We start from the raw sequence: 12,398 nt of genomic DNA, 5'->3' as shown, positions 1-12,398 counted from the left end.
CCTTTGCATATATCTATTATTATTATTATTTTCATACATGTTTTAAGATAACCAATCTATTTATTTTGTAGTTAATGAAGTTCAGAATTTGAGAATTTTTTATTTTGTCTGGTTCATTTTTTTTTTTTTCTTGTTTTTTTTTTCGCACTGTTTGTGACTATGATCATACAAAAATTTTGATGATTTTTTTTTAATAATTTTTTAATTATTTTTTTATTTTTTTTCAAACAAATCACTCAAAGCGTGCATCATTTTTTTTTAAATTGAGTTCCTTCTCAGCTCTCACCCAACAACACTACAATATTTTTCATTTTATTTTTTAATTTTTTTTTTTTTTTGAAATCAGATTTATAAATTTTATTTATTTCTTACATTTTAGTTGTTGTAGCATCGATCTATATAGGAATAATAAGAAATGAATCGTTCTATCATCTCATCAACCCAATTATTTGTTAGGTAAATGTCAATTTTCGATTACACAGCCGAAAAAATAAAAAAATATAGCATACAGATCAATGATCGATCAATAGTCCGATTGATCATCATCAACTCAATAATAATCACTATAATGCCATGATCATTCATTGTCGTTGTTATCTTAAATAATAATAATAATAATAATAATAATAATAATAATAATAATAATAATAATAATAATAGTAGTATCATAGCAATAGTCCAGTCATAGTTATAATAGTCAAATAATAGTAAAAGTAATAGAACAGTGGTGATAATGATGATAATCAAGTAAAAGATACAAAATCGATTTTATGAAATAGTACAATATAAAGATACAGATTTATTTTTGGATTGGTTTCAACAGTTGCAACAAAAAATTGTTATTTTACAGATCGGTCAACAGTATTTTCAGTAATAGTTTTATAGATCATCTAAAAAAGAAATTTCATTTCAAATTAGATAGATTATATTAAAATATAATGCTGATTATCTGCCTTACTAAAGTAAATCAACCAAAGTTACAATCCAACAGTCATATCATATCATATCAACAAAACACATATGATCTTTATTATATAATGCGAAAAGACAAAAATTACAATGACAATGATATGAATAGTGATAATCAAATTTATAAATATAAATCTATCTTCTTAAAGATATAGAAAAAATAGATACTAACAAATACCTTTTTTTTTATTATAGAGTTGCCAACTCTCAACAACAACGTAACATGGCTACCTTGAAGGAGTGTATGTTTATTTAGATTACTTTAAGTTTAAAAACAAAACTATTTGTTTACTAATTCTTATTTTTATATTCATATCAAAATCAATCAACTACCAAATAATAATAATAATAATAATAATAATAATAATAATATGGAATTGTTTCAAATCAAATAGTGAAGGTTCGTTTGGGTACAGTAAAGACTATCTCCAAGTTGACCAAGACATTGCACATGGTAGCTTCATCAAGACTTCGTTCTGCAGAGAAGAAAGCTGAGGATTTGTTTGGATACAACGAAGGACCATCGAAATTATTTACAGAGATCACCTCCACCGAGGGTATGGATCCACAAAACACCGGTGAGGAACGTTCCAACAAGCAATTGATCATCGGTGTCACCACCGACACTGGTATGTGTGGTCCAGTCAACCATCAAGTTATGCGTACCACCAAAGCATTGTTGAGCAAGGATACCAACAACGAATTCCTCGTCTCTGTCACTGGTATGAAGGGTGTCTCACCAATCACCTCGACCTACCCAGCCAAGATGTTCTCGTCGGCCCGTGACTTTGGAAAGTCCGACTACTCTTTCCCAGAGACCTTGGCCTTCTTGGACAAGATCATCCGTGCCGTTCCAAACTTTGACGGTGCCTACTTGGTTTTCAACCGTTTCAAGAACGCCATGTCCTACGCCGTCATGAGCCAATTCGTCCCAGGTTTCAACTTGTTGGAGCACAACCGTGACAAATTCTACCAATACCAAACCACTGAGGACCGTGCCGCCACCATGAAGGATCTCTCTGAGTTCTCGTTGGCTTCCAACCTCTGGATTGCTCTCTACCAAAATCGTGCCTCTGAGACTGCCGCCCGTATGATTTCCATGGACAATGCTTCAAAGAACGGTGAGCAAATCTCCCAAGCCCTCTCACTCCAATACAATCGTGTCCGTCAAGCCATGATTACCAGTGAGCTCATTGAAATTACTTCTGGTGCCGCTGCTATCGAAGATTCCAACTAAGCAAAGAAGTGGTAAACATTGAATGACTCCACTCACTTTTTACTTTTTTATTTCTTTATAGTAATTTATATAATATTAATAATAACAATAATACACAATCAATCACAACTCATTCATTTTCAAACCGACGAAAAGCTTAAAAAAAAAAAATATAGATAACTTTAAAAAACTACTACAGTGATCTCAATAAAATAATTACTGTTGAATGTTGTATACAAACAAAAAAAAATTAAAGATTAGAATATTTAATTATTTATTATTTGTTCAGCAATGTTTTATTCAAAATTTCTGTTTGAGCCAAATTTACTGACACAAAGTTGATCAAATATCTGATAGATTGAAAAAAATTCGTTGAATTCTCAAAGTTTTTGGTTTTTTTTTTTTTTTTTTTTGATTTGGGTGCTCATCGATTAATTTTAATCAGAGCCACCAACTTTTAAAGCTATTTAATTAATCTAATTTTTGCAAAAATAAATCATTTTTTTAACATATAAATAGATATTTTGTATTTGTATTAATAGTAGAATAAATAATGTACGATTTTCAATGTTGGGTTTGCTTTGAGCTCTATATCGAACCAATAACTTTGGTTTGTGGTCACTCATTCTGTAAACAATGTATTTTAAAAGCATCACAAAGTGATTTGAATTGTCCATTCTGTAGACAAGAGTATTCTTTGCCACTTCCAGCAATCAACATCCCACTTCACCACAAGATTCTTAAGTTAAAGGGTATCGAAGTACCAGAGGAATCACCTGACACCAATAACAACCAGAACAACAACAACAATCAGAACAATAACAATCAAAATAACAATAACAACAACAATAATGTTAATAACGATCAAAATAACAATACTGAACATCAGTATAATGTACCAATAATTAAATCAAAACAAATACCAGTTGATCAAATTGTAAGTATCAAAATCATAAAAGTCTTTTTTTTTTGATATTTTTAATTAATTTATATTTTTTTTTACAGATCTTTAGCCTTCCAATGATTGTTTATATTCAAATATTCCAAAATTTTGAAGCCAAAGAAATTTGTAATCTATCATTGGTCTGCAAGGATTTCCTCAGAATATCCAACGACTCTTGGTTATGGAAACACAAATTATATCAAATGTAAATGACAAAAATTCTATTACATAACTTTTAGTTCCGTATGTGTCGCTAACAATTCTTTTTTCTTTTTAAATATTAAATTATAGGATTCCATTCTGTAGTCCAGAGGAATATAGTAATAATTATAAACTATGCTATAAATCATATGGGGTTGCCTATAAAGCAATGGGAAAGGGTGTTCCAGGTAGTTTCAAGATGACACCATTCAGAGGTCACACTGGAAAGATCAATTGCTTCACTCATATCAATAATACTATGGCTACAGGTAGTCAGGATTCCACTTGTAAAGTCTGGAATATGAAGGATGGAAAGGAGTGGTACAGTTTAGTTGGTCATTCCGGTGCTATTACATCACTCCAGATGAGTCCAACCCACGTTGCCACTGGTTCTGCCGACTCTACAGTCAAGCTATGGGACTTGGATAGCGGATCAACCACCTCAACTCTCTCACATCAAAACTCGACTGAGCGTGTCGCCTCGTTGTGCTTCAACTCCAATAACTATGACCAAGTTGTCACTGCCATTGGAAGTCGTGTCTCTCTCTGGGACATCCACCTAGGAAAGACATTGGAGTCGATCAACGTCACTGGACAACCATACAAAGTATCGTTCGATAACCAAGGAAGATTGATTACCAACACCTCCGATCACTTTAGTGTCTGGGATATGAGAAAGCTTGCCAAGCCATTATATCAAGTAACTCCAGCCACTTTGTATCATGCCACCAACGATTACTACGTAACTGTCGATCAAGCCAGAAGATTGACTCGTTACAGTACTGCAACTGGAGCGGTTCTCGAGAGCAATGTTCTTCCAGCTTATGGAAATGTCACTTGTCTGGTTGCAACAAGCAGTGAAGTCATTTTGGGTATTGGAAACAATGTATACAGCTATTTCAATGGACAGATAAAGACAACCTACGCCAACCACACCGCAGAGGTACAGTGTGTCTATGTTGACGACAAGAAAGTCTTCTCTGGTTCCAAGGACAACACCATCAAGGTTTGGGATAAGCAAAATGGTACCAGACTTTATTCACTTCTCGGTGGTTCCAATGTTGTCAGGGAGGGTGAAGAGCCACCCACTGGTTGCATGGACCTTCGTACTGATCAAAGCAGAGTAATTGGATCATTCAACAATCTCATTAGAATCTACAACTTTAAGATCAAATAAACCAAAAAAAAATAAAAGGGAAGAATAAAAACAATGTTGTAATTATTATTATTTACAAATATATACATTCAAAGTGTTGTCTACACTTTTAGATTTATTTGAAGTTTGTTTATGTTTAACAGCACATTTTTTGTTGTTGTATTTTTGGGTGGAATGGTATTTTGTTTTGACTTGATCTTTGAAACTATTTGATTGATTGTCATTGTGGGAATTGATGTAATATTGAATAGCTCCTTGTCAAACTGTTGATCGAAAAACGATTTCACTTGAATTGTCATTAGAGAATCGACACCAAAATCCATTAGTTGCGTATCAGCAGACAGTTTGCTTGGTGATATGGAGAGAAGCGATGCCAATGTACTTGTCACGATATCTTCGGTATCTCTTGATTGGTCCACTTTGGTTTTGGTACCAGTTTCACCTTCGATCAGATGTTCAATCTTTGGTCGGATTTGAGGATGATAGTCATATATTTTCGAGGTGGCGATGTCTCCAACGATAACATTGGAGTAGGTATATTGTGAAAGTATAGCTTCGAGACCACCCAAGAATTTGGAAACAGGAAGCGATTCCATACCACGAGAAAGGAAGAATTCAATGATTCCTACCGAGTCTGAAACTCTACCTTCTCCCAGTAACGGACCAAAACGAATGGATTTCGAGCATAGTTCAAGTTGTTCATTTCTAAAGTTGCATAGCGAGTCTACCACCAGATTGGAGGAGTTGTATGATGGCTGGGCAGTCGATCCATTGAATGATGAAATAGATGAGAACACAACAAACTGTTTAACTGGAATGTTGTGAGCGATGGTAGTTTCGTGAAGATTGACGGCACCCAATACCTTTGGGTCGTGAATTTTCTTGATGTTTTCGAATGTCAAGTCAGTTAGCGTTTGGTCTTCAAAGATAGCAGCTAAATGGAAAACCGTTTCGATTGGTGGGTATTTTTCTATTATTGTTGACATGGTAGACTCCAATTCTTCTTTGTTGGATACATCGGTTTGATAAAAGTGAATCTTTGGTGAGGTGGAGAGATTTATCAACTTTTCCAGACGGTATTTGAGTGTTGATTTAGAGAGTACAATGATATCCTTGGCACTTGAGTGTTTGGTTAAGAATTTGATTAATTCCAGCGAGATTCCCTTTTGACCTGTGACCAGAATACTATTGGATAGATTCACCTTGAAGTTGAACTTTGGTGTAGGGCTTGCTGATCTATATTCAATCAACGGCTTCAGAATATCTCTCGAAAGATCAGAGCAATCTACTACAAACTTTCCAATGTGAGTTCTATTTTTCATAGATTCAACAGCTTGTTTGACATTGAGGGCAGAGAACGATTGAATTGGTGGTAGCTCCAACTGATTCGAGTGAATTGCTTCAACAATTTTCCTGAGCATTCCATTGGTGTATTTTGTTCGGTTGTCGCAAATCGATTGGAAATTTACTGCATGATAACCATGATCACCATTAAAACTTCCATAGTCAATAATTTCCTTATTGTATACATGTGTTAAAGAAAGATCTGCAATTCTACCATATGGTCTTAATGCCTTGAAGTTTGAAGTCATGAAATCGACAGATAGTGTATTGAGTAGCACATCCACACCATCACATTTCTCTTTGATTAGCTGTGCAAATTCGGTGGTTGTAGAGAGGAAAACATCGATTAGAATATCAGAGTAGTTGGATTTTAGGTATTCTATTTTCTCTATTGACCCGGCAGTTGCGTAGACTCTCTTACAATTTAACCATCTCAGTATGTTGAGTGCAGCAATTCCAACACCTCCAGTTGCCGAGTGGATCAATACCGTGTCGTTGTCTGGATCGAATTGACATATATTCATCAAAGAATGATAGACTGTACCATAGGTAATAGGAAGTGAAGCTGCCTCGGCAAATGAAATGGACGATGGTTTATGAATAAAACGATCTTTGGATTCGATTATATGTGATGTCATTGAATGAGAACAGAAACCAAATACTTCTTCACCAACTTTGAATTCAGACACTGAGCTGCCAACTCTTGTTACTATACCAGAGAGTTCCAAACCAATGGGAGGATGCATAACATCTCCTGTTGTTATCATTTCCTGTGGTAGTGCACGTCGATAAAACATGAGATCTTTGAAGTTCAGACCGACTGCTTGAACGTGTACTTCGATGTCGTTTGGTGCAAGTTGAGCATCTCTCTCAAACAACTTGAATTCAAGGTTTATATTGACATTGCAACCAAGTAGTGAAGGATCGGTTTCATATGCCAACGATGTTGCTAGCAACTCCTTGTTGATCTTGAACGCTCTTTCCACCATAATATTGCCAGAACAATCGATATAATATTCATTATCACCAAGTGTTTCGAAATTATTTGAGAGTTGAATGATTGTATTTAGAGTCTCTACACCCAGCGAAGAAGCGGAAATGTCAATATGAGTTATTTTTAGATCCTGATAATCGTTGAGTGCTGTTCTAACAATTCCAACCAAAGAGTTTGAGAAGAAATTTGATGATTTACAATCTCTTGTGATTACACTGATGTTTGGTTGTTGATTTGCTGGTTGTTGAGTGAACAACTTTAAAAGAGTTGACAGTTGAAAGATAGTTTCTTGATATGTTTGATATGTTTGTTGTTCACCTGCTGGTAAGAATATAATATTGCTTGACTTTAAAAGTTGACAGGTTGATTGTTCAATTTCATTACATTTGACAGTAGTAAATGAATTGTTTTCCAATACTTGCTGATATTCTTGCACTTTGTTACCAACTATTAAAGTTGTAGTAGTTGTATTTGGTGTTGATAAATATGAATAGATATCCAATTCTTTGATAGCTGTTCTCTGTGATAATACGATATAAGATAGACCTGATTCACAAGATAATTGATAACCATTCGAATCATTGGGACCAATGACACGAGTGTTTTTGAATCCAATATCCTTTGAGAGAATATTCATCCATTCCATTGGTCTGAGTGAATAGTGATCACGAATATCATCGTTGAAACTCCATATCTGAGAGAATCCACCAAATGATATATCAATGAGTGGTACCTTGTAGTTTGGTTCTATAAAGAGTAGCCATCCATGTGGTGCCATTATTTTCTGGATGTTATTGAGAGTCTGCTTGATGTTTGGAACAACATGGATAACAAATGACATAAGTATCATATCGTATGAACCTGGAAGATATCGTTGTTTCAGACAATCTTGTTCGAGATCTAATGTCTTGAATTTAATATGAAGATTATTCTTTGATTGGAATGAAACATTGGAATAGTACTCCTTCATTGGTGTAACAAAGAATGGCGATACATCAGTGAATGTGTAGTAGATTTGAACGTAATTCTGATTGGCGAGAACACGATCCAATTCAGAAATTAGGACGTGTGTAAGTGATCCTGTTCCACCACCAATCTCCAACAGTTTGATTGTCTTTCTTTGTTTTTTGGGCGATAAGGCTTTCTATTGAGCTGACAACGATGTGAGTGGTTTGCTTGAAGTAGTATTTCAAGAGTGCTGATTTCGTGTAGAGCGAATTAAGCAATCCATTCTCAAACAGACAATCGGTAGCTCTTTCACGTCCCATCAGAACATTGGCAACTACATCTGCAGCAGTCTTCATCACTTCCAACTCCCTATTGACCAGCGTTGGATACTTCAAGTGCAATTGATCCAAGTATTCGCTGGAGATGGAGTAGGTAGTGAGAGAATCGCGATACTCTCTCAACATTTCAATGCATCTTTTGAACAGTAGGCCATTGGATCTACTTTGTTGAATGTTGAAGCTGACTATTGATTGTTCAATAGATTGATTGAGAGCATCATGAAGATTGAATCCAGGGATTAAGTTCATCATTGAATGACATAGGAATCTGATTGCCTCTGGTGTTGTAGAGAGGATGGCTTGGCAGTCAAACGATTCTCTAGGAAGTGGAGCAAGTTGAACAGAGGAAATCTCTGGAAATGATGATTCTTTAGGAGTCAAGAATGTTTCATAGAGTTCATTGGATGGATATTTAATTGTCTTACGTTTCAATCTATCTTGGGTAGAGATGGTGTATTTTCCAATTTCCAATAGTACTTGTCCGTTTGGAAGAGCCAATGAGCAACGACCAGAGTAGTTGAATGCATCAGTGTGAGTTAGAGTCGATGCCAATAACATTTCCGTTGGTGGAGATTGTTCAATTTGTTCCAACAGTTGATAGTTGATAGTCATATCTTCAATTGATTTGAAAATAAATTGTCTTCTTTCTTCCAAGAGACCAATAAGTCCATGTGCACAATTATCTAGTATTATTGCATTAATAATGTTTTTTGGATAGTTGTTGTTGTAGTTGTTATTGATTGAAATTGTTGCTAATGTTGATTTGTCACCCACTAACATTGATTTAATACACTTGAAGGCAGGTCCATAGTTTAAACCAACTCTTGCGGCCCTCTCATAGAGCTCATCGGAGGTCATTTTAGTGAGATCACATTTCTCTGAGAGTTGAATTAAATCGATAGACTTCGGAGATCTTGGGGTTGAAAGAGAGACTCTGGCTTGTGCAGATTTGTTCCATTGCAGACTGTCGTCATGGCATTCACCATTTTTGTTGAAGAATTGAATTTGGTAGTCGTTGGCATACAGTTTATCTATGGTTGTTTGCATTCTTTGGAATTGGAGGTTATTATGTTGAGAGGATCTGTTATCACCGTTGAGAAACACTGGATTCAAGAATTGCAAATTGCAGATATTTATATCCATTTTGTTGGTTCTGAGTGCTTCGATGATACAATCAATATAACCAGCACCTGGAAACAATGGTTTATCCTTGACGCAATGATCTTGGAGATAACGGAATGGCGCTCTCTTGATATCGATATCGGAATGATAGCTTTGTTGACCGTTATAAACACTCGGTGTACCAAGTAATGTTGTGGAAGGACCATTCAATCTCTTGAATTTAGAGAGTGAAGTTTCATACCAAAACATTTCACTATCCCATTGGTATCTTGGAAGAATAGATGTACGATCCTTCCATTGTGTATCCAATATTTGTTGACGGGTGAATTGGCATTGGAAATTAACTGTTACACCAAGACAATGAAGTGAAGCAATCGATGCCAGGAAATAGATGGATTCATCTTTGTTTCTAACTAAAGGATTGACGACTTTGGCAGTTGGAATGTTTTGAGTGATTAGATTTGAAAGTGTTGGATGTGGTGCAATTTCAAGGAATATATAGTCATTGGCGAGTGATGATTCATTTCCAATATCTCTAACCAGTGTTTCTAGTGTTTGTCTAAACAACACTGGTTTCCTAATGTTCTCGAAGATATATTCAGAGTTGATCGAAGATTGCTTTTCACTTGTTAAAGTTGAATACCATGGGATGGTTATCTTTGAGTTACCATCTATATCGATATCGGAGAGTGATTGATGGAGTTTGTCTTTGATAGTATCTTGACTGTGTGAGTGGAATGAACATGGTGATCTAAGGAATGTATTAAAAGTACCATTGGATTTCAATAGCGATGACAGCTCATCCAAGAGTATTTCATTTCCAGTGAGAACAATCGAGTTTGGTGAGTTGTAGCAAGCAATCTCAAGAGTAGGAAATCGATTTAGATATTGTGATTGGTAATCATTTTCATTCATACCAACAACTAACATTCTTCCACTACCAATTGTTTCATTCTGATAGATCGATCTATAATATACAATTTTCACAGCATCTTCCAAAGACACTAATCCTGAAATATAGCATGCAGTTATATCACCAAAACTTTAGTTTTAATAAGTATTAATATTAATTTTTTTTAACAATAAACTAATTAATAATAGCTACATACCTATGTCCTAATACAATTGAAGGATTAATACCCCATTTCTTATAGAGTTCAACTAGTGATACTTGAAAGATAAAGAGTGATGGTTGTGCTAATATTGGATGGTGGATATCGTTCGATTCACTTGGAATATCATTGAGTCTACCAATGATACTATATCCAGTGTATTTGGAAAATAGAGAGTCTATGCGATCTACGTTGGATTTATAGTGTTGGTCTGAATGGTAGAGTTGCATACCCATCTGATTCCATTGTGGACCTTGACCACACATAACATATATCACTTTCTTTCCAGAGCTAGATCTCTGCTCGTTACTCATTGCAGCCATAGGTGGAAGTTGTGATTGTACAGTTGATTTCTGTTCGATGAAATCATTCCAATCACTGGCAATGAACACCTTTCTATGTGAATGATATGACTTTGATAGACATTGATTCATTACAAATTCATTGAATGGCAATTTGTTCTGATATTCATTCTCCTTATCCATTAAACAACCAATGTAGTTATCTAATGATAATAATGAATTTCCGCTTATTGGAATTAAATAGTTTACATTTCTATTTATTTAGGTAGTTAGTTAGTAAAAGTATATTAAATTAAATAATTAAATAGTTTACTTACAGAATATTGTTTTGTTGCTGTTGTTGTTGATTAGTAGCTTTCTTTTTATATTCTTGAAGAATCATATGACAGTTTGTACCACCGATTCCAAATGAATTGACACCCATTAGGATTGTTTGATCAGTTGGAAGATCTTCTGTGGTCGTGACAACTTTGATGTTCCATTCACCGAATGGAATCTTTGTGTTGAGAGTTGTGAGGTTGATGTTTGGAACTAGTTTCCTGTGTTTGAGCATTAGCGCAACTTTGATGAGTGAAGCAATTCCAGCTGCACTCTCCAAGTGTCCAATGTTTGATTTGATAGAGCCAATCTTGAGGGGATTCAAAGAGCTGTGATTCTGGCTGAAGACACTGGAGAGAGCCGACACCTCAATGGGATCACCTACAACCGTTCCAGTGGCATGCGCTTCAACATAGTAGATCTGTGAAGCAGCTATATCAGCACGAGCCAGTGCCAACTTTATATTATCGGCTTGAGAAGCAGCGGAAGGGGTTGACATTGTATGTTTATTGTAATGACCATCACTGTTTGAACTTCTAGACTTGATAACGGCGTAGATACGGTTACCAAGACGTTCGGCATCCGATAATCTCTTGAGAATCACCGCAGCACCACCTTCAGATCTGACAAATCCTTTGCCATCGGCATCAAACGATCGACAATAGTCATTGATAACACCGAGACAGCTGTAACCAGCCGATGTATCAGGGTCGAACAGCGCATTGATTCCACCGCAAACAACCATATCGGAACTACCGCTAAGTAGTGATTGACAAGCTTGGTCGGCAGCAAACAACGACGAGGAACAAGCACTGTCCAGACCTACGGAAGGACCACGAAAATCGTAGCAAAAAGAAACACGATTCGCTATCATTCCATAGCTATAGATATCGTTTAGTAGTGTTGGACGGCTATCGATTGTCGATTGACGTTCGGTCATCACTCGAAAATCGATATTGGAGACACCGACAAACACTCCAGTTTTAGTGCCACGAACTTGAGCCAATGGTATCTGGGCATCTTCCAATGCTTCGTAGGTAAGAGTCAGCATCATTCGCTCTTGTGGATCGATAGCAGCACAGTCCTTTGGAGAGATTCCAAAGAAGAGAGGATCGAACTTCTTCCACTCGTCCAACGGCAACATTCCGGCATTCTTTGTCCCAATGACACCATTCTCATAGAAGCTGTGTGACCACCGATCGGAAGGCACCTTAACAATACCATCGAAAGAATTGGACAGTTTTTCCCACAATTGATTGGCAGAGAAACATTCTCCTGGTAATCTTAAACCAATACCAACAATTGCAATATCTTCATCCCAATGATAATCCATTATATAAATATATATGTTAAAACATAAGTTAGTTTATTTAAAATTATTTACAAATAGTTATAAATATATATATGATGTGAAGCTATTTTGAATGAAAATAGA

At 35.7% G+C, this 12,398-nt stretch overlaps 3 protein-coding genes across 3 annotated transcripts; 2 read left to right on the top strand and 1 right to left on the bottom strand.

Annotated features, from left to right (window-relative positions):
• Positions 1–415: 415 nt before the first annotated feature.
• atp5C1 (F0F1 ATP synthase subunit gamma) lies at positions 416–2,206 on the top strand (the record flags this gene model as incomplete). The annotated part of the gene is made up of 3 exons (XM_020581729.1): positions 416–456; positions 1,165–1,211; positions 1,365–2,206. The coding sequence occupies 3 exons, from the start codon at positions 416–418 to the stop codon at positions 2,204–2,206; spliced, it is 930 nt and encodes a 309-aa protein (XP_020427599.1).
• A 532-nt stretch (positions 2,207–2,738) lies between these two features.
• PPL_10968 (uncharacterized protein) lies at positions 2,739–4,506 on the top strand (the record flags this gene model as incomplete). Its single annotated transcript, XM_020581728.1, has 3 exons — positions 2,739–3,122; positions 3,191–3,333; positions 3,420–4,506. 3 exons carry the CDS (start codon positions 2,739–2,741, stop codon positions 4,504–4,506), a joined length of 1,614 nt encoding a protein of 537 aa, XP_020427598.1.
• An 80-nt stretch (positions 4,507–4,586) lies between these two features.
• Positions 4,587–12,296, bottom strand: pks14 (putative polyketide synthase; the record flags this gene model as incomplete). The annotated part of the gene is made up of 5 exons (XM_020581727.1): positions 4,587–7,967; positions 8,110–10,273; positions 10,341–10,898; positions 10,963–11,141; positions 11,349–12,296. 5 exons carry the CDS (start codon positions 12,294–12,296, stop codon positions 4,587–4,589), a joined length of 7,230 nt encoding a protein of 2,409 aa, XP_020427597.1.
• Between the last annotated feature and the right edge of the window lie 102 nt (positions 12,297–12,398).

This window comes from Heterostelium album (genome assembly GCF_000004825.1).
Source record: "Heterostelium album PN500 unplaced genomic scaffold PPL_contig20, whole genome shotgun sequence".
Lineage (NCBI taxonomy): Eukaryota > Evosea > Eumycetozoa > Acytosteliales > Acytosteliaceae > Heterostelium > Heterostelium album.
The sequence above is the reverse complement of the archived record's forward strand: the minus strand, read 5'-3'. Positions and strand labels throughout refer to the sequence as shown.